The sequence below is a fragment of the Drosophila sechellia genome, chromosome 3L, assembly GCF_004382195.2.
Source record: "Drosophila sechellia strain sech25 chromosome 3L, ASM438219v1, whole genome shotgun sequence".
Taxonomy (NCBI): Eukaryota; Metazoa; Arthropoda; class Insecta; order Diptera; family Drosophilidae; genus Drosophila; species Drosophila sechellia.
In genome coordinates this window covers 9,921,715-9,943,316 of record NC_045951.1, presented here as the reverse complement: position 1 = coordinate 9,943,316, position 21,602 = coordinate 9,921,715, and the positions used below count along the sequence as shown (strand labels likewise).

General features: G+C 42.8%; 2 protein-coding genes across 10 annotated transcripts in view; both read left to right on the top strand.

Moving 5' to 3' along the window:
* The first annotated feature begins 856 nt into the window (after positions 1-856).
* LOC6605142 (acidic repeat-containing protein) lies at positions 857-12,362 on the top strand. 3 transcript variants are annotated; one of them, XM_032718791.1, is made up of 8 exons: positions 857-1,035; positions 6,120-6,352; positions 6,565-6,741; positions 6,851-7,117; positions 7,571-7,669; positions 10,838-11,072; positions 11,362-11,977; positions 12,048-12,362. In XM_032718791.1, the coding sequence occupies exons 2-8, from the start codon at positions 6,130-6,132 to the stop codon at positions 12,195-12,197; spliced, it is 1,767 nt and encodes a 588-aa protein (XP_032574682.1). In that variant the 5' UTR covers positions 857-1,035; positions 6,120-6,129; the 3' UTR covers positions 12,198-12,362. The 3 variants fall into 3 exon arrangements, with proteins under 3 accessions (XP_032574682.1, XP_032574684.1, XP_032574683.1); XM_032718793.1 differs by having other exon boundaries at positions 858-1,035; positions 6,589-6,741; XM_032718792.1 differs by lacking the exon at positions 857-1,035 and adding an exon at positions 1,191-1,284.
* A 4,124-nt stretch (positions 12,363-16,486) lies between these two features.
* The window catches only part of LOC6605139 (zwei Ig domain protein zig-8), a 38,595-nt gene continuing 33,479 nt past the window's right edge, over positions 16,487-21,602 (top strand). For 2 of the 7 annotated variants that reach the window (XM_032718880.1, XM_002029944.2), the window contains exons 1-2: positions 16,493-16,650; positions 20,040-20,312. In XM_032718880.1, the coding sequence (XP_032574771.1) occupies positions 20,273-20,312 (40 nt within the window). In that variant the 5' untranslated portion in view covers positions 16,493-16,650; positions 20,040-20,272. Of the gene's footprint in view, positions 16,651-19,694; positions 19,990-20,039; positions 20,313-21,602 lie in introns of those variants that run through there. The other 5 variants (XM_032718876.1, XM_032718877.1, XM_032718875.1 and 2 more) reach the window with 5 other exon arrangements.

The following is a 21,602-nucleotide window of genomic DNA, read 5'->3' as shown; positions in this document are numbered from 1 at the left end:
TCTTCGATCGCGGACGGGAGTATGCGGAATGGGGTTAGGGTGCGGAACGATGCCGGAATAAATCAATATTAATATAGCACTCTGCGATTCGCGACTCCAGGTGGCAAAAATGTTTACGTATGGCTAATACGGAAGGGGGGTTTATGAAGGAAGTCAAGGGAAAGAATTTGATTTGGCCATAAATCAAACAAAACTTTTGAAGAATGTGGTCAAAAGGGAAGGCTATGGTAATCAAATAAATATTTAAAGCCTGTTTTGTCACTAAATCTCTAAATTAACAACTAAATTTATGGCGCCTCTTAAAACGTTTAATAATGGAAATGTTTTTTATATGTGAAGTATTCTGATCGTAAGTAGGTTAATTAGGTTTGAAAATGTTCTCTTCAGCCCTAACCTGCATTTTATCCCACACAATTCTATTTTATGGCCAGGCTTTCTCATTTGTGTAATTGAAAATTTCAGTTTTATGATTCGTGCAGTAATTCAAATGGGTTTTATTGCCCCGGCTTTGTTCCATTTAATTTTTGTTTATTCAGAGCTGCTATAAAGCTGCCCTGCCGACTCAACGAGACTCGCCCGTCTTGGATTCTTAGATCATAGCTCACGAGTGTTGGCTGACAAGCCGCTAACTGTTATAGCTGGCCGTTTAGTGTGCCAAATACTTTCCCAGGCCAGCCCAGCTCGTCAAATTAATTGAAGAATCGAGCGAAGAGAGCCGCAGACGAGCAGAGCCAGAGAAAGACGCAGAAAGCAGCCAAATGTAAATTCACGCTTCGGGCCGAGCTTCGGCTTTTCCTCAGCCAAATTGGGAAGTTGCTAGGTTGGTAAGTTGGTAAGACGAGCTGGCTGCCAGCGATCAGTTGCAGACGGTCAGTCGAGCGAGACAGTTGTGTGCGCGGCGGTGTTGGAAAACCGAACTCGAATTCGAACCACTGAAGAGCCAGCCAAGCTCAGACCAGAATCCACCATCGACTCGAATCGAATTGAAACGAATCGAATCGAATCGCCACAAAAATAAGAAACCAACACAAACAGGTAAAGAGAGGCGGTAAAAAAGAAAGTCACTGCCCAAGAATCGGGCAGTAAGAAGGGGGGGCCCCGAACTCAGGACTGAAAACATTAAACTTCAAACTCAAAACTAAAAACCAACCAAGAAGCAGTTCGCCAGCGACAGTCTTTCACGGCAACTCGAGGAGATCGCAACGCTGCGAATCGGTCTATAAACCCACTACTATCGCTTGTTATCGGTTCTGTGCCACGATCAGTGAATAATACTTAGTCAAGGTTAGCCTTCGGATTACGAATACCACAAACATTAAGTGAATCAGTGGGATTATCCGTGATTCCCAATAATTTGTGTCACTACGCCAGCAAATTTTTAAAGTCGGTTTTGATATATGGCTTCAATATAGAAAAACAAATTTGTATTTTTCTTTCCTCTACAAATGGATAACATTAAATTATCCATATCACTGAAGATTGTAGACAATTTTCATATAAATAATTCCGAAGGAGTAATTTTCGGTTTTGTTGTTATTTGCAACAAAATTTTTCGTGTGATATTTTTCAGTTACTGGAACCTCAGTTAAATTTAGAATTCATAGTTCCCTTAGCTAAGCTTGCCTAATTGATTTCCTTAATATTGCTCACAAACTTGTGAAATCTAGAGTGAATTTCAACTAACCAATAAGACCGAGGGCGTTTAAAAAAGGCTGAAAGGTTCTTAATAAATTCTGCTAATATTTACATTACCCCAAAAAAAACTGTGAAATTGAACCAAGGATTATCATCGATTTTGCTGTGTGAAAATATGAGTATCCTTTAAGACAAGTTGGCATTGGACTAAAAAGTACGTGAAAGTGGAGCGGCATGCCAGCGATTTCGATCTGTTCCATTTAACCTTGCGGGAATTTTTTTGCGGGAAATGCGGGCGCTTGCGTGCCCAGTTTTTCCTGACCCCACCCACACTAGTTTCCTCCCCCTGATTTTCCTCGTACTCAAGGGAGGGCCCATAAAGCTCAGCTCGACGCGATGCAGCCTTGGAACGGGCCCAAACGTCTTGGGCAAGAACTTTTAATTGATTTTCAACTGCGGAAGGCAACTTGTGCCCGGAGTCGGACTCTTAACTGGCCGGGTCATAAATTGTATCTGCGGCAATTTAGGGCCAAGTACAATACACTACGAGTACAACACGATTCCCTTCCCTTCCCAAGACCATTGGCAATTTCTCTGCTTTTTATGCGCTCCATTTTCACATGTGCTGCTGATGTTGTTTGGTGTTCTGCGGTCAGCAGACCAAACCAGGCCGGCCAAACCGAACCAAAACCAAACCAAACCAAAACGAACTATATAGAAACGATGCGAACCAAGTTGAGTAATCATCTCTAGTGGCTCTCAGGTTTCTTCTGCCCAGATGACCCACATACGAGCGACTTAAAGCAGTTAATTTAAGTGTTTCCTGGCCAGTTTCAGATTCAGCTTCAGCTTCGGCTTCAGCTACAGCATCTCGACCAGTTTCAGCCAAGTTATAGTTTACACTGTTTACATTGGCCAGCACTTTGCTGCCAAAACAAAACACACTCGTCGTTGGGCAACGGGGCGGATGAATTGGGCTGTGCATACTTGCAGCAAGGACAAGCTATTAACTGAGCAAAGTCTGCTGGCAATTCGAGTGGCTTCAATTCGTTTTCCTCATTTTTCGCACATTTTTGTGCTCAGTAGCTGGTTCATGACCAAGTTTATGCAGCTTGTCTGTCAGTCAGCAGAGTTTTCGAAAGGGGATTCCCCTGTCCGACCAAGACTGCCAGCTTGTTCCGCCAGGTGGCGCCGCCGTGACGATAACAAAGTCCTAATTCAAGTGACGTGCGAGTGCATTCGAAAAAGAAACGCAAGCAAAGTGCAAAAACATAAGAGAGCAACGATAGCAACTATTTTTGCGTGGACAGTGCACTACAGCAAATTTAGCAAATTTTTCTGCAACATCATGGTATAAGGCTCCATATTCCATAAACTTTGACTGATGACCCAAAAACTTTTTAAAAATATATTCTAAGTTTATGCATTGCAATAAACATTTCCATATCTTTTTTAGCTTTCTGAACTTAAAACATCTGTGTACATATTCTCAGTGTTTGGCGAATTATTTTTCAGTACCCACAAAATTTAGTCGCAGACTTTTTAAAGGAGTGCCTCACCCTTTTGCTGTGATTTAAGCTCCCAAAAAACTCCAGCCAGTGCATCTGCGCTCCCCCAAAAAAGCGCTTACTGCAAATTTAGAGGGGGCGTGGCCGTTGATGCGGCACGTGTAAAGCTTATTTTTCTACACCACCTCGTGGGCCATTGTCTTGGAAAATTAACTGCAACGCAGCTGCGAAGACAAGGCTCCGCAAACATATGAGAAAAGCTCGAACAAAGAAGGATACCAAGGTGTAAGCATGGCAGAGGAAGCGTGGTAGTGGGTTAGGGTATGCAAATCCTGTCTGCACGTGGCCTTTTGTGCGGCCTGCATATTTATTGATATGACGCTGATATGACAATGCGGAAAGAGGACCGGAGCTGGGAGCCAAGGATCCAAGGAACCAAGCAGCTCCAACATCAAGTGGCAGCTGCCACGCCTCAGGCCACCGCCTTCAATAGTTACCCCAGTTCCACCTCGTTCTTCCCCCCCACCAATCGCACTCGCTCCCCTGAGTGTAAGTAAGTTTTGCTGGCTATGTGACGTGCAAGTGCACAGCAAACACAACCCAAATGCACTGGGAGAAACAGAACAAAATTCATATCTTCTAGATAAAAATTTGATTGATTGCGTTTTTTTAAGATTTTTTATATTTATTTAAATGATATGATTAAGTATAACATACAACATGAGTTGCACAATATTTTTTTTTTTAATTAAATTGGTTGTTTTTGTTTGTGTACCCCTCGCCCGGTATCTTTTGCATCAGCATCACGCACATGAATATTAATGTAGAATGCACACACGGTTAGCTGCGTTTTTATATGGGGGCATTAAAATATTGTATAGTGGGAGCAGCGTTCCATATGAGTTAGTTCCTACAATAGACAAGACCAGAACGGCAAAGAAGAAGAATCTGATGAAGAAGAAGCGAGAGCCAAGTGGTTGCCAAAGCTGAAGAACTGCAAGAACTTGAGCCCCCTTTCTTTCTGTCCCACGCCTGTCAGAAGTTTTGCATTGCATTGTTGCCTTGCCCTTTAGCTTTCAACCCTTCCCTACCCCCGAAAAGACCCAACAACCATCATTCAGTAACCCATAAAGCCCCCCAAACGCTTTTCTTATTCTTGCCTTTTCTGCGGCATGACGCGTGAAATGTTCCTAGTTCGGTGAAAAAAAAATGGTACATAAAACGCTTTGTGACCAGGGGAACGGAACGGTGCGAAAAGTAAATGCAATTTCCCCAAGACTTCAATAGGCAGGAGTTTATAAGTACTTCGAGGCAGAGGGGCCTTGGAAAATCGAGGGGCAAGTGCGGGGGCTTACAGTGGGCAAACTGCATGTGCAACACTGTGGCTTGCTTAGATTAAATTTATTAGATGTCATTAAAACAGTTCGCGATATCAAAAGATTCAGGAAACAAGCTATTGAGTATTTCTTGGTGGTTTTTCTGTACCTAAAGAAATCACAATTCCTCATTAAAACACTCATTAAAAATTAATTAAATCTCAGACTTTGGTAACCAAATCGCTTTACAAGTCTCCTATTTTTGAGGAAATGAACACCCACTGTTCTTGAGACTTGTTTGCCTGGGACAGGTGATATGTCATCATATTTTGCTGGGCTGTTCCCAGCCGCCTCGTCAGCTCAGAAGGCATTTGCCTGGAGCATCGGTATTTAATAAACACCGCTGAGGAGCTTCGCTGAGTAAAACTTTTAATTAAGCGAAGGCAGGCAACTGCTGATGTTGCTGCTGGCTGTCTTCCACTCCAAAAACTTGAGGCACTGGAAAGCCATAAAACAGCGACTTGTCGGCTTATCAAACACAGAGCCCTAAAATCCGTAACCGAAACCCACTCAAATCTGAGATGCTGCCACGTTGCTGCTGCAGTTGGCCAGTGGGTCACTGGGTTTTCACTTTGGTTTATGGCCACTTTGCCGTTCGCTTATCAGCGCTGGACTTGATTTACCGAAAGCGTTTTACTCATTTTTCAATAAGCGGCATCGGCATCTACACTTGCAGCTACAAATTGCTGCGAACAAGTTTTTTGGGAAAACGTTGCGTCGCCGCCGACGTCTCAGTCGCTTTCACTAAGCCCGCAGCAGTCGCACTTGACACTGCGACAATAACAGCAGCAGCAGCAGCAGCGGCAGCAGCAACATCCACAACAACAGCAACATCTGCGACATCAGCAGCTGCAGCAGCAACAATTGCTGCGGTTGTTTGCCATTGCCATTGCCGCTGGCTGTTGGTCGTGTTGATTGTCATGACTAAAAAGCCACCAGTAGTGGCAGCAACAGCAGCACAACGCAACAATGACAGCCATTCCCGGACAGCAGACCGAACTGGCGAATACCCTTTGAGGCCGGACATCCTCGAGGGACTTTGAAATGCGTTTTTACACCGATGCCAGGCGGGTTCAAAGATGGTGGGACCCGCCTGTGTCTCTCAGCCATCAACTGCCATTGTGGCGCCTGCGGCTGTCCGAAAAGGTGTTGTTGTTGCTCAGGTGGAAGCTGCTTTTGGTGTTGCAATTGTTGCAACTGTTGCTGTTGCTGCTGTGTGTCAAGTGCCAGCACTGGACATGTGAACACCGCCGGGGGCAACTTTGAGGCGCAACTCAAAAACATGTTTACACTCGCACTCTCACACGGGCGCCGCTCCTTTGTCTGCTTTCTTCAGTGGCTGGCTTATTGACCGAAAGACCACTCCACCGCTGCTGACGTACGTTTGTCCACCAAATGTGTAATTTCACAATCATGAAAAAGAAAGTGAGTGCACAGGGAGAAACAGTCGCAGCGCAGAAAGATCTAGAGAATTGGGGCTACAAATGTCCCTTTACAAGATGGGAAGTGAACTGTGGAATCTATACTTCTTAGATTATTTATAATATTATTAATGTAATGCCTTGTGACTTATCAGAAATATCCCTTTTGTCTCTTGCAGATCTGACAACATGAAGTTCGTGATTTTGCTGTGCGTGCTGAGCGCGTTGCTGCTGCAAATTGAGGCGTCGCCCCTCCAGCGGCTTTCGAGGAGCGAGAGGGCTGTTTCCCGCCAGCAGACGGTCAACAATGAGGTGGCTCCGGCGGTAGCTCCTGCCAGCGATGACGACGATGATGATGATGAGGACGATGATGATGAGCCTGATCTAGGAGATCTGATCGATGACGATGATGGTAGGTTTAGAGCAAGTCTAGTTCACTGAATGCACCCAGGCCGCACCACCAGCACAGCACCACTGTATGAACTTTTCGAACCACCGAACTGAACCACTGAACCACTGAGCAATGCAATGAGCACCCAGCCAAACGTGATATTTGTCCTGCCTTTATTAACCAACATTTTTTGTGACTCTCTTCTGTGGCTCCCTTCTCCTTGGGTAACAAAGTTCTTTTGATTTCGGGACTTTCAGATGATGATGAGGAGGAGGACGATGACGAGGACGAGGAGGATGATACGCCCCAGGGTCAGGCAGCTCCAGCGGCCACTGCCAGCGATGATGACGAAGAGGAGGACGATGATGATGACGATTATCTGGACAGGCTGTTCGATGATATCCTGGGCGGTAAGTGTTGTTCTCAACCACTTTAGTTAGGTTTTAAACAGATTGGTCCCTTCGGGTGCGTCAGAAAAATGAAATGCTCAATATTATTAAAATATCTCCGATATTTTAGATGATGAAGATGAGGATGATGATGACGAGACGCCCGCTGCAACCGCCCAACAGAGCGCTGTGGCCGCCGCTCCCGCCCAAAATCTGGATGAGGTTGCCCCCGCTGCCGCTTCCTCCGTGAGCGCCGGAATCTCCGATGGTGTTGATCTGCCCGCCGAGTCCGGAAATGCCGCTGAGGTTCTGGCCGCCGGAAATGCCGCCGATGAGTCCGTTTCCGCTGCCGTTGCTCCGGCGCAGAACGCTGCCGCCAGCAGCAGCAACAACGAAGGTGAACAAAATGTTTTTTACGATGAAGACGCACTTGTAGATGGTGTTAGTGGTGGCACAAGTAGTTTAAGTAGCACCCTTGCAATTGACGAACAACAGAAACAAACAAACATACAGCTGCAACAGCAGCAACAAGAACAACAACAACAACTGAAACTGCCACAGCAACAGCAATCATTGGCTTCATCTCAGCATGCGACAACCACAACAATAAGCACAGTCAACAAGAACACTCTAACCAACAACAACATCATTAACAATAAGCTGGTGGCCAGTGGGACGACCTTGGGGCAACCGTCGGCAGTTGTTGCAGGTGCGGTTGCTCCCGGGAATGTTGCCGCTGGCGCCGACGACACTGACAACGACGATGACGATTATGATGAGGACGACGAGACCGATGATGATGATGATGATGATATTGATGATGGAGTCGATGAAATTGGTGAAATTACAGGTATCGCCGGTGACGACGACGAGGAGGCCGACGATGATGATGACGATGACGACGATGACATTATCGGCGATGACATCATCGAGGCCCGCCGCGAAGCACGTGAGTCCAAATCGAAGTCGGAAACGGCGACGAAAGAAACCAAGGCCAAGAAATCAACAAGTCCCTCAAAGAAGGCCAAGAAAGAGCTGAAGCATTAACCAAACAAACTGCTAAATGAACAACAACAACCGCAACAACCACTAAAGACAGGGACCCACAACAACAACAAAATAACAGCAACAGAGATTGACATGCCCCAAAAGCAAAAACGAAAAAGGAAAGCGAATTTTCTGAACATTTTCCCATGGGGCAGGACGCGATCCGGACTTTTGCAATTGCATCTTTGCCTGCACTGACTATCCTCCCACACCCCTCGCTATCCTATAATTTATGAAACAAAATCTGAGTTAAGTACATATGTTTACGCATCCCCGAAAAGGGGTTGCAATTATCGAGAGTTTGGTGCTAGTCAAACTATCTGCAAAACAACAAAAGCAGCACAATTATTCCCAATTTTTCCCACTGTATCCCTCCAACGCACAATTGTTGAGTTATTTACGCACGGACTGTTTCACCTGACTAAAGAAATGCAACACCAACTGTACGCACAACTGCAACACTAGTTGCAGCTGCAACTGCAACAGCAACATGTTTAATGCCCAAGCACAAAAATGGTTGAATTCAAAGAGATCACAAAGCAAAAGAAGATGATGATGATGAAGAAGATGAAGAAGGCGCAGAAGAATCGAAGTCGGAAGAACGGCAAGAAGCAGAGCAAGAGAAGAATTGATAGAAAGAGATATCGCTGAAAGAAAGGCTTCCCTTGCTCGCTCTCTTTCCCATTTCATCACATTCACATATCTCCCTCTCTCTCTCTCTGCCTATCTTTCACACATACACACACGCCCCGCACACACTTATAGCTAAATTGATGTAACACCAACCAACACAACAGCAATAAGAATTGTTCACTTAGTGTAATTTATTTATTTCTAGTTGTAATATCTTTTTCGTATTTATTTGTGTAATTAAACAAAGCAATCGATCAGATTCGGAATTAGTTATCATGATGTAAACAACTGCCTATCTCACTCGCTCTGTCTCTTACTTTGTCTATGGCTGTCTCTCTTATGCACACACACACGCATTTATGCACTATCGCTATCTCTTGCTTTCACACATTTGGCTTACAATTGAACAATTTAGATGAAACAAAAAATGTATATTTTGTACCTTTGGCTTTTTTTCTAACTTTTTTCGGCTCTCATAATTTTCCGAACGTAAATAACGCAAATTTTGTAAAAAATATGGAAAAAACTCAATCAAACTTAAAAATCAGCAATAAATTGTAGCTAAAAGTTGAACGCTTGAAAGGCAGCGCAAAATTTCACAAGAAAAAATAGTGAATTGTTAAACTTTGCGTTTAGGTCATCTAATTTATAATTTATTATTTATTTATTTATTTATTTATTTATTATAAAAACAAAAGCAAGAAGATGAAGAACAAAACCACAAAACAATAAATTTGCTTAAATAAATTTGCGAAATGAAATTCCTTGTGCAACTTTTAATGGTATTGGATCTGTGGAATTGGAAATTTTGTGTTTTTAATTCTCGTAGCATACTTTCAAGCGTCACCTTAGGCGAGGTGCTGGTGTCTCTGTCTGTCCTCTTCCCCTCTCTGTCGCTCCTCACTCACACACACACACTCATCATTAGCAGCTTCCGTCATTACAGTAATGTTCCCTGCTATCTCGACCAAACCTCATATCATCCATCTTGCCCATCTGCAGCTGTAATTAGTTAGGATCTGGTGCTTAACCATTGTAATTGTGCATTTCTTACCCCCAAAAAGTCCTTGGATATAATCCCAACGCCCCAGCCGACACCCACACGATTATCTATTTTAGAATATGCCGCTTTAAATTTAAAATTCCCGCTTCAATTAACTGCCAGGGAAAAGGGCAACTGCTGAAAGTGAACCCGCTTCTGGGCGTGGGCCAGTACTTAACGGACTCACTGTGGATGGGGCGGTTTTACATGCAAAAAGTACATTAGTACCTCATCACGTTCAGCGGTGGTAGAGTGTGAGATTATATCCGCTTGTGGGTTAGGTGCCCCGCCCGATGGGGCGGTGTCCCGGCGATGGGTCACCGCGATAAGGAGGAGACAAGGATTAGGACGTGGGGTCCTGGCTGACGGGCTAGTCCTGCGGAATCGCTGCACACTCTCGCCGAGGGTGACAGTTTCGGAAATAAATTTATGGGGTTAAGTGACCACTAAGTTGGGGCTTTGGCACAATGTTGGAGCTTTTCGAATATTTGCTTTACTGAAAAATACCTTAAACTAATTAGTAAGCCGCAGATTCCACCAGAATTGGGTAAATAAGCAGGACATTTTAGCGTTTTGTTTTTAATTAACCTTGCCCAAAAGTGTTGGAAATCAAAATTTATTTGAAGAATTTAAAAGGATAACTATAATGTTAGCGGAAGGTTAGGATCTCTATAATTTATTGCATCATTAAATGAAAATCGTTAATATGCAAATCAAATTAATGTTGATAAAGTATTTTTTTTATTCCCATTGATTAGAATTATTACACCTGTATTTCTATACTAATCAGTATTGCAATGATTTCATGCTAATATTAAAAAACATTATATCATCAAAGGGGCTGGCTTAATGCTAAATAATTATTTCGCAATAATAAAATGGTACAACAAATTACTCAATTATCAACTGATTAAGCACGCTATTAATTAACACTACAGTTGCAGTGATTTATGATAGGGAAAATGCTAAAACTTGCCTCGTTCAACCATGGTTATTGGATTTTTATTTATCTGTACACGAATGTGAACTTAACTGCACGTTGGAGGAGGGAAATGAATGTCGGTGTTCTTTTTATACTTTATTTGCTAGCCCCAGCCACAAACACACATGCATCGCATAAACACGGGGTTTAGTGTGTTAGTGTGTATCTGAGGTCAGCACACACACACACAGTTCTGCACTTGAATGTAATTAGAGGTTGAAAACAAAGCGAACGCCTATGGAAATCACACCCACCCACACCCCCACGAAAATGAAACCGCAATGGCCGCCCACTCCCTTTTCATCCCTCGATTTGAACTTTCATTGTGTTCAGCTGAACCGAACTAATGTGAACATTTTTCCGCCCGCCGCCCTTTTCCCGCCCCTCGGCCACGACCTTTGACCCGCCCACAGGTGACCTGAAGAACAACGTCATCGATATGTCCACGGATGCTTTCCAGGCCCGCCACAACCACTTCATCGACGCCATCTTCTCGAGGATCAATCGCATTGTTTCGGAAAACTATGATCCCTATGTGGTCAATCTAACTGGTCGCTCTGTTTTGCCAAATGCCGCCAGTGGGTCAAATGTGAAGGCCGTCAACAAGAAGCAATCGACGAGCAGTAAGGTCGGAGGGCACAAGAAGCTGTAAGTTACTGCTTCAACTAAAATGTTAATAGCTTAAACAATTTAAAGACAGAATATTAACTTGGCCTGAGATAGTAGCTTTTAAAGATAAGAATGCTTCACTTGGTTAAGCATTGTGTATCTTACATAAAACACCAAATGAGGAAAAATCAAATAATGTTATAAGTGAAAGGCTTAAGGAGTTCAATCAAAATGCGCTTCAGAAAGTTCTCGTAAATGCTGAAAGCAGTGTCAAAGGCGCAATTAAGCTGTTTCGCATTCACCAACTCGAATTTGGTCCCCATTGCAGGAAGAACACGCGCTCGGAGCCCCGTTCCGGCAATTCGAACCAGGAGGCTCGGGAGGCTGCGGTGAAGCTGCAGGAGCAATTGACGCAATTACAGTCGGAGCTGGCCATCAAAGCCGTGGAGAAGAGACCCAACCCCATATCGCCTGCCACCGAGTCCGAGTCCGATTCCGGATCACCGAAGGCGGAAACGCGCACCGTTTCGGGCCCAAAAACGGGCCAAAAGAAGTCCTCGAACAAGCAGAACACGAAAAAGGCGTCGGGCCTGAAATCAGGAAACTACAATCAGCCAGCGGGGGCCAGCAAGGCGGGAGCCTCCAGCAATGGGGCGGTGGAAAAGCTGCAGAAGGCCGAGGGCAGGCTCTCCGGACTGGCATCCTTGAAGCGCGTGGGAAATGTTAAGGTGATCAGCGATGCCGAGGGACGCAACTCGACGATCAAGGCCAAGTTCACGCTGGGTCCCTTGGTCCTGCGGGTGGAGAAGTCCTTCAAAAAGGGCAGCGTGAGGAGCGTGAAGAGTGCGACCGCCAGGACGAACGAGATGATGGGTCGCATCAAGTTCAGCGTGCTCGATGATCGGGCCACCCTGATGTCCATCAAGGTGCAGCAGCCCAAGCAGGTTAGTGACTAGGCCGCATTCTCGACATTTTCCCCCACCGAATTCTTTGACCAATCAACCTTTGACACAGGTGGAGGTGGAGAGCAAGGACAATCACGACCGCACCCGCGAATTTGTGTGGCGACGCACGCCCAAAATTGCCAAATTGGTCAACGAGAAGCTCAAATTGGCAGCCGAATCCTTGTTTGCCCCCCAGGGCGTCGAGGTTGTCAGGCTCTGAGTGATAAAAAGTAAGGGGTCCTGCAGGATAACAGCCATTTCTCACTGCTCTGCTCAGCTGTAGTCTACGCCTAATTGTAATGCCTAATTTATTTATTTATTTAACTTATTTACCCATCTATTTATCAACCCATCTATCGATAATAAATCAATTCTGACCATGCAATGCTTTTGTTTCATTTAAATTGCCAAATAAAAAGTTGCAATTAGTTTCGGCTTAGCTGTGCATTAAAATTGTGCTAATGCTAAGCTTTGATTTAATGAATTCTAGCACTGGTGTGTCATATAATACAAACATATAGACCATGAAGTTTATTAATATATTTTGATGAAGCTACCATTATGGCTATCTGTAGTTTGTATTTAAATAATGCTAAATGGAGATAAATGGCTTAAAATAAATTTTAAAAACTGCCTGAAATATCCATCGAATTTTACTGGATTTTTATCGGTGAAATTCAGGATACCTGGGTCAAACTTTTGAACAAACTGTGTCAGTTTAGCTTTTTGATAAATCATTTGGGAACATTTATCTCAATTTAGTTTGAAATCCGAAACAATTTTTATTTAGTTGTGGACTATTGTGGGCTATAAGATTGCAAGCATGTTACCAACATTTATTTGATATTTTCTTGATATGCTGCAGTGCTTAAGCCCGTTTTCGTTATTAAATGGCCAGAGCTTTGCCAAACATTAAGCCCAGTTTAGTTGGCAATTATCCTTGATCACCTGATGGAAAATCAGGCAATGAAAATGGCTAAAAATATTGTCCAATTCTGGAAGAGCTCTCCTTCGTTCCTTGCTTCTGTAAATAAAGGTGCAGTCATGACGGCGTGTCCTTTGGCAACACCCCCTTTTCACCCATTTTCCCGCCAGGACACCAACCCACACACGTATCTGTGTCAGGTCGCTTGCAGTTTTCATTAATGTTGCAACTGGGCGAGGAGTTCGTCGAGGTGCAGGTGCAACCGGGAGGGGGGGAGACATGTGGGATAGGGACGGAGACAGAGCAGACCTGGAACAGGATCCTCCGAACAAAGTAAATATGAGTGCGTTGTATATTGTGTTGCAACCTTAGGCGGAAGGACATGCAATTTGTTGTTGTTTGCCTTTGTTGTTACGCCAGCTATCGCTCTCCCCCTCCGACATCCGCTGGCCCGCATGACTCGCTCTCGCTCGCTCATCATGCATGCTGTTTGCTTTGTCTTGTCCTTGTCTGCCGGCGGATGGAAAGAGACGGGACGCATTGCTGCTCTTTGTTGCACCTAAATTGACAACAATATCGTTTCATTTGCTCACTGAAGTGAACTCATCAGTGCCCAAGTCCTGCAGCCTGCTGCCCACCAACTCCCCCAATCCCTTCCGGTACAGATAAAATAAATACTTAAAAATAAATCATTAATGCAATATTCCTGTACCATCTGAATTCCATACAAAGTCCTAAGGTTATCTGTAAACCTATTAACTCCAATATATTTAAGAATAATTTATTAGCAAGTGCTGTTACTCCAATTTTTTGCAGTGCATCCCACACATAACCCCACTTTGCCACATCATTTTTTGCCAGCTGCTGCCGCTTGATTATATTGGCTCTCAGCGAGGAGGACAATGTGTCCTACTTGAAGTTTTAGTGGATCTCCCCATTCCTGATTGCTGATGCATCGATGCGATTCCGCTGCTCCCTCAGAAATTTAGCAGGCAACAATTTAAATAAATTCAATTGTCAAGGGAAGGAGGGCCGAGCAAAACTCATTTACACTTTTGCCTGCTGTTGCCCATGGCAAAAAGCACAAATAAGTAAAATATGAGCCAAAAAAAATATGTACACAATTTTTGCAAAACTAAAATTCTTGAGCTTAAAATTTGCATTTGTTATTACTTCGTCGGTTTGCAGTGGCAATTGTTGAATATGCAACAATGCCCCAGAACAGAACCCCTACTCCCCCCATCACCCTACCACTTCGAGCGCAATAACTCGGTTAGCAGATTTAATTCCAAGCCAGATTCTGATTGTATTACAATGTGGGCGGCAGCACGCCCCTTCCATTTGAAAGTGGAGGAGAACAGAAATATACGTAGAACATTTTCATAAATCATAAAATTTTTGCTTGGCAAATGAACTGCATTTGCCCCAAGTTGTTGAGCTAGGGGAAATGTTTTGTAGGTTGCCAAATGTGTGGAGATCTGGTCTGAAATTAAAGTAAATTGAAACTATTTTACCAATCAGTTGAAAAATAATGATTTGCTTTCACCGAACTTCATTATTCATTTTGGAACTATTTTTAAGTGCTTCTCAGAGCCAAGAGTTGAAGCTAGAATTACAGGAAAATATCTTCCACTTTTTCCTATTACATTTTTATCCTAATTTCTGAAGTGCATTTTTTATTCGTCGAGTTGGAGTTAAGCAAATTCCTGCAACAATATTTTTTGTGCTACCAAATTGGAAACTTTTGGTTTTTTGCCTTTTCGCAAAGTTTCTAATACCGAGCAAGTAGCGAATGCCGCTCATCAGACTGCTGCCACGCCCCCAGGATTCCCCGACGCCCACTTAACCCCACAGTGACCCAGACTTTTAAACACCTCTGACAATATGTGCAGAAAGTTGATAACTGGAGAAATGTTCTGGGGTCGAGTTGGTTAGGAGTTGTGGCAAACTTTACCGAGATGGACTCACAGCGGGTGGTGGATGTTGAGTGGCGGCCTGAGGTCGCCAAGGTCAGCGGAATGGCGGGCCATAATCGGCTTGTTTAATTAGCTCACTAAGCCCCACCTGGATGGGCATTATGTGGCTGTCGGAATAAGATGCTCTGATTGAAAGTGCCGCGTGGCTTGCCACAAAAGCGACAACTAATTGCCACATAATCAACAACAGCACAGCAGCACAAGCAGCCGCAAAAACAAGGGACAACTAAAGCCCAAGGCCGCAGGCGAGGTTTTTGGGTGGTTAGGCTTGTGGGGTGCTGGTGCTGGTGTCACACAACTGAGAGTGGGTGGATTTTGAACACTTGCGCTTTTTACCTACTCAATTTACGCTAATTACTGCCTTTCGCTCCAGCGATAGCTGCTGTCAGCTGGCTTGCACCCCGCCAATTTCCCCGGATTTTCATCTTCCCGATACCGTTTTGCCTTCAAAGAGCGGGAAATCCCTTAGCCGGCTACCCAGTTTCCCATCTGCCACGCATTTCCATACGCCGCGCGAATTTATATTGTCATTAGCTCTTTTTGTGCCAACTTCAGTGTATATTATTGAAATCCTTGCCTTCTGGCCACATTATCCAATTCGCCGTTAAATCGTGGAAGAGCAAGTCTAAGAGAATCAAAGAATGGTTCAGTGCATGCGCACTCTTTGCCGAATTCCATAAGATTTATCTTTGATACTGACCTAAGTCTGTCAGTCTTGCTCAAGATATTGTCCAGTGCAGACGGTTTGAGTCCCTTATAGAGACGAAGTACCTAAATATAAATAAATGAGAACCTAACATGCACAGAGCGTATTTAATAATTATAATATAATATTAAATTATCTAAAGTAAAGGAATATGTTCTTGGGCAAAATATTATTACTTTTTTCGTTTATTAAGAAAGAACTTAGGAACTTATGGAAGTATATGAAATAACACACTTAAAGAATATTAGAAAGTAAAAAATACGTAAGACATTATATCGTTTTTGGAGCTTGTTATAGTGATTATGTCCTTTTATGATCCTTCACTATCTTAACCAGATTTAATCTTTTTATTTCAAGTTTCAACTAACCTGGTTTTTATTATTCTTTTTTAAGAGACCTATAATATTGCGCTCTAGCTGAAACATAAACTGAAATATTACCCTGCTTTTAAGAACTGGAATCCCTTCGTGTCACTTAACTTCTCAGCATTAAAATCAACTTAACCCCTTAAGAACACGATCGTAAAGTCCGCTTTTATTTGCTTTGAGAACATAATTCTACCTCATTAAGCCGAAACCCCCTGTTGCCACTAACAAAATAATCGCTGATTTCCAAAAACTATTTGACACCTTTTATTGTAAGACCTTGAAAGTGGACATAGTGTTGTGATTAAGAGAGAAGAGCAAATTAAGAGAGATAAATGCGGCGAATTCAGCTGATATGCTACGCTCGGCACACGATTATCCCGTCCCCCTTTTCCAACGACTTTTCCCGAGCCGAAGACAACGAACCCGAATAGTCGCTGATAAAGGCTCGTGTGAGTTCGGGAATCCCCCCGGAGGCCCCAACAAATGCTCCACTGCTGGCAGAAATCAGTTTCAGTTTTGTGTTTCAGTTTCAGCGCGACATCGACGGTGAACGAAAGGCGAAGGCGCGGAAAAGCGCGTGAAAATTCGAATAAAAAGTTGAGGGAAATGTGAGGCCCAAAAACGTGAGGCGCGACATTTTCCGGACTATAGTGTGTGTGTGCATGTGCGTGTGTTTCTGTGACTCGAGGCTAGAGAGTGTGAGTGCAAACGGATAAGAAAAGCGGGCACAATTGGGTCGTAAATTTTGGAAAACGTGTGAAAACGCAGGAAAAGCCTCATTGCCCCATTGCCGGCAGTCGAAAATTGAATGACCTTTTGTCGCTTTTTTTGTTGTTCCAGTTACTGTTACTGCTGTTGCTGCTATTGCTCTTATTGTTAAGCTAAAACGCTTTCGGCACGCGAATATTTTACGACATCGTCTCCAAAAATTATACACCTAAAAAAGAAAAGCAATTAGAAATCTAACGAAATTCGGTGCGTGTCAGCTGCTTGTCAAATGTGAGGCCAGAATAAAAGCAGGAGAAGAACTCGGTTTGCGGACAAACAAATTATAAAAGTGTTAAACGCCCACACGACGTCCTCCAGCCCCGCCCCTTGGTCATCTCATTAGCATGCAGCAAATTAAGTTGTTTTATATTTAGACCGCCGAGGGGAGCCCAGACCCCAAATACAAATTAACAAATTAAAACAACACACAAATGCCAAACAAAAAACAGAGCAAAACTATCTTTGATCTGCGTCAAAACAAAAAAAAAGCGCTGCCACAAATATCGAGCGTTAATACATTCATTTCTGTGTAATCCAATATTCCGGCCGAGGGGATACACTAAAAGAATGTGACAAAAATTAATAGAAAACACATAAAATATTAACGGAAAACAAGTGTGCGGGGAAATTTACGACAGACTGATCACAGTGCGTATGCGCAATGTGCGTCGCCGCAAGATACGGAAATATATCTCTCGTATGGGTATGATAAGATGTTGTGGCTGTTGGGGAAAATTAAGTTTCCTTGGGAAAAAACTTTCGCTTATCTCAACTGCAGTTGTTGATGGAAAAGTTTCGTCGAGTGCCAAGCACTTTGGCTTTTCAACGATTTTACTTTTGCCCCAGCACCATTGTGTTGTGGGGTATCAACTTTTGAGGCCACGAGCTTATGTGCAATCCTGGCCTGACATCCCCAAACACAATTAAATTGTTTCCTTTCTTTGTTCTCGCACATAATGCCATGTAGCCAATAAAATGCGAAACCCTTCCTTAATAAAATATTCATACACCAGGAATTAACCGGCACACAATGGGGCAGAAACAAAAGCAAAGATTGCCCACGGGCATTGGGTGGGTGTGGGTGGCAAATTAAGCCCACCCGGAACTAGAGTTGCCTCCTAATCACAGTTACCAAGCATTAGAGCAGACACTGCCCCCAAGCGGAGAGGCAAAATGCAGACGCTTACAATTAGAGAGAGAGGCAAGAAGACTCTCAGAAAGAGAGGGGATAGTGGCAAAGAAGAAGAAACGAAGAAGATGGGCATAGCAATTGAGTGCGTTAACACTTTTGAGAGACATTGCTGACGTTGGCAGGAGTCTCAGACTCCGTCTCTGAATCCTGAGTCCTTGCCTCGGGCCTGGCCCTCCTGGTTTCCACATTCCGGAACCCCCTGCCCCGCCCTAATTCCATTACGGAAGCAACAGTGACAAGTGGCCAAGGAATCCAGCCAGGATTCCCAACAGGATCAGCATGTCAACAGCAGCCACTTCTGATTGAAGTCGCACACAGAGGTTACTGCAGGCAAAAAAATTTGAGATCAGGGATCAGATCCTTTTTAACGATTTATTTTAAAACTATAGATTGTTTTTAAATACATACATGGGATATCAGCAATTTTATTTCATATCAATGAATTATGATGAATTATGAGTTTGTGCAAATTCAGTTTCACAAATTTAGTATTGTTTGAACTTGTTTGCTTTTATAATATTGGTTTATTTTTAATCAAAAATAATAAATCTTTAAAAATCTATTTAAAAAAGGCCGATTCAATTGTTTCCATTATACATAATTAGTATGCATTGTTCCATGCGAAAATCTTTCCTTTGTTTCACTGTACGGGCTGATTAATTTTTTCTCTGCATGTCGAATGAGTCCTGCAGTTGAACTCGGACCTTAATCCCACCCTCCTGCTCATTAGTGTGTCTGTCTCTTTTCTGCAGCGGAGTTTGCAATTAATTAAGTTTTAATTAATTTCACACAGTGCAAGAGGGAAAAATTCGAAAGGAAAACACACACCGTATTTCAGGGGCGTGTGAAAAAGGCAATTCCCCAGCAAATGTTTAACAAATTAGATGTGAGGAGAAGTGCCCGAGTAGCAGTAAAGTTTTTCCCCTGGGCAGGGCAATTGATTGATGCCAAAGTGAATGGATGGCAGCAGGTCTGAAAATAGCCTCAGCCGGAAGATGGGGCGTTACTGCTTTGAACAGTTCTCCAAGAACGACTCATAATTTTGGGGTCCTGGTGGCGGAGAATTATTTTCGAATCCGGACACATGCCACCGAAGTTTTGGGAAATGAAATATGCAAGGGCAGCTGACCAGAGACACTTCCCTTCCAACTTCTGTCGAAAATTGATTCTGGTTTATGCATTAACCATTATTAATTGTATGATGTGAGCAGCTCCTTCAAAGGAAACGGGATTGGGCGTGGAATGCTCGTCTAATTTGTGGTGTAAACTTTTGTGCGCTCATGGAGAGGGAAAAGGATTCCATTTTAGTCGTTTTTTAGCCTGAAATAGTTCTCCTTACTCACAAGGTAACTAGTTATTGAAATCGATAGTTGCTTTTTTATAGAAGCAGCTGTTTTATTAGTTAGCAGAATTTCTAGAATCTTTTCGAGAAAATCCTTGTTTATGCCATAGTTTATTATCCATTAAAGTCTGGCTTATCAGTCTCAAAATTAACACAAATTTAATCAATTCATGTTTCACAACATCAAGGGTGATGCGACGCAAAAAAAAAAACAACGAAAACCGAACAAATGAAATTCCTTTTAAAGCTCTTTAGCCCCAGACGAAAATCAATTCTTTTTGGGTAGGTTCCAGGCGGAAAGAAAATAAAAAGTTGTCCATGGAAATGCGAAACGAGTCGGGCAACAAAAAATATTATTTCGGCCTAGGACGAGCCAAAAGAGCAAACACAAGTGCAACTGCAACTGCAACAAGCAGCAGCAACAACAACAGCGGCAGCAGCAACAAGAACGAAAAACAACAAGGACGATTCTGAAAAAGTTCAACAAACGAACGTTAAAGGATTAAATTGTCTGCCATTGATATTAAGTGTTTTAAATGTCATTGCAAGTGTTTAATTCACGCGAAACGAAAAGAGAAAATTGAAAACAGGCGCAGTTGCAGAGAGAAAAATTTGCATATAAAGCTACAGTCTTAATTTTTATTTATAGCGTAATTTTAATTTAAGCCTTGAAAATAATTGTTGTAGTGTAGCAATAGGAATAGCAATCTTCAACCTTTTTTATTGTAATAAAAGGTAATTAAGCAAGCATGTTTTAAAGCGAATTATAATTTTTCTCTCTGTAGATTAAGCTAATAGAAAGGAAGACACAAAAACGTGTTGTGTGTGAAAAAGAAAATTCAAAACAAACATATATTACGGTAGATCAAAAGCTCGCAAAGCCAAGTGCGAATTGATAAGACAAAGTCAAGACTGATAAAGTGAAAGAAAAAAGAATCGAAGGAGAATTTGAAGCAGAGTGCAAAGGTTGTAGCTGCAGCACTAAAAAGAGACCACAAACCGAGTGGGTCATCGCAAGATGTTGACCCTGTGGACGGCACTTTTCTGCTGCCTGACGGGTAAGTCAAATTCCCCACAGGATCCTCCCATACAGGACACACAACTCATCCCATAAAGCGCAGTCTGCTTAAGCATGCATAAGATTATCAGCAATATATATATATAGCTATATACATATACAATATAGGCCTCTTCCACCAACCCGCTCAAGGTTGTTATTGTTGCCGCCTCGCCGGGCGCTGAATCCTTTTAAAAACATTTGTGGTTCGGGCTGCGAAAATCCTGATTTATGTTTTTGCCTGCTGCGTTGTCCTTGCAATCCTGCGCTGCTGTTCTGACATGGCCACTGCCAACCGCAGCAGGAGCAGTGGAAGCGATGGGTACACGCAGAGAAAAGTCTAGTACTTTAGATCAAAGATAGCTTTTAAAAACTTACTATTAATTCTTAGCTACTGCCAACTATTTTTAATAATATTAATTTTTAAATATTAAAAATTTTGATCTTTTAAGAGATACTTAAAGGGTTATATCAAAAATATTCTTATATTAATATATATTTAATTATATAAAATATATTGTATTTTGAGTAAATTTTAGCTTATATTTTTCCCAGTGTAAAATTGAGAGACCAACGCGGAGCCAAAGCAAACAAATGCGGTCGCTTGCTGGTCGCTTGGGGTCGTTTTTAAGGGCATATCGCATAACAGCAGCTCCTGTGAGGAATGAGGGGTTAAGGGTTATGCTGTGCGGAGTGTGGTGGATTCATGGGGCTAAGGATGAGGTGCTGGTGTCACTGCACTTTAAATTTTAAACGTGCTTCAAACACACACAAATTGCTTCCTACACATAATTATGCATAATTGAAAAGTGTAATTATGCCCGAGACTCCGACTTTATGAGCCGCAAACTGTGCGCTCAATCAGGCGGACAGCAACAGTTGTGAGTGGTTGGAGGAGTGGGTGGTTGGGTGGTGCTGATGCCACACAGGACCAAGGGAGCCACCAGTCGACCCACTCAAACGCAATGTTTATGAGTCGCAAGTCCTTTTAATTGCGTGCTGCCTGCGCGGAGCAAAAGGGCAAGAAAAGCGAAGGAGCGTTTTATTTTCCCCAGATTGATTTACCTCTTCTCCTATTAAATTTCATCCTGACATCACCATACTTTTCTGCGGAATGGCACTTTCTGAGAAAAATAGGATATATAGCACATGAAGTCATTTATAATGGCATTCATTTATAATCATTTTACTGACTTTAAATATAAAACAATTTTCTTTAACAAGCCTAGAATAAAAATATTTTCGTTTGCTGTATTTTTTTTTAAATTAATTGATAAAAAGAGTTTTTAGT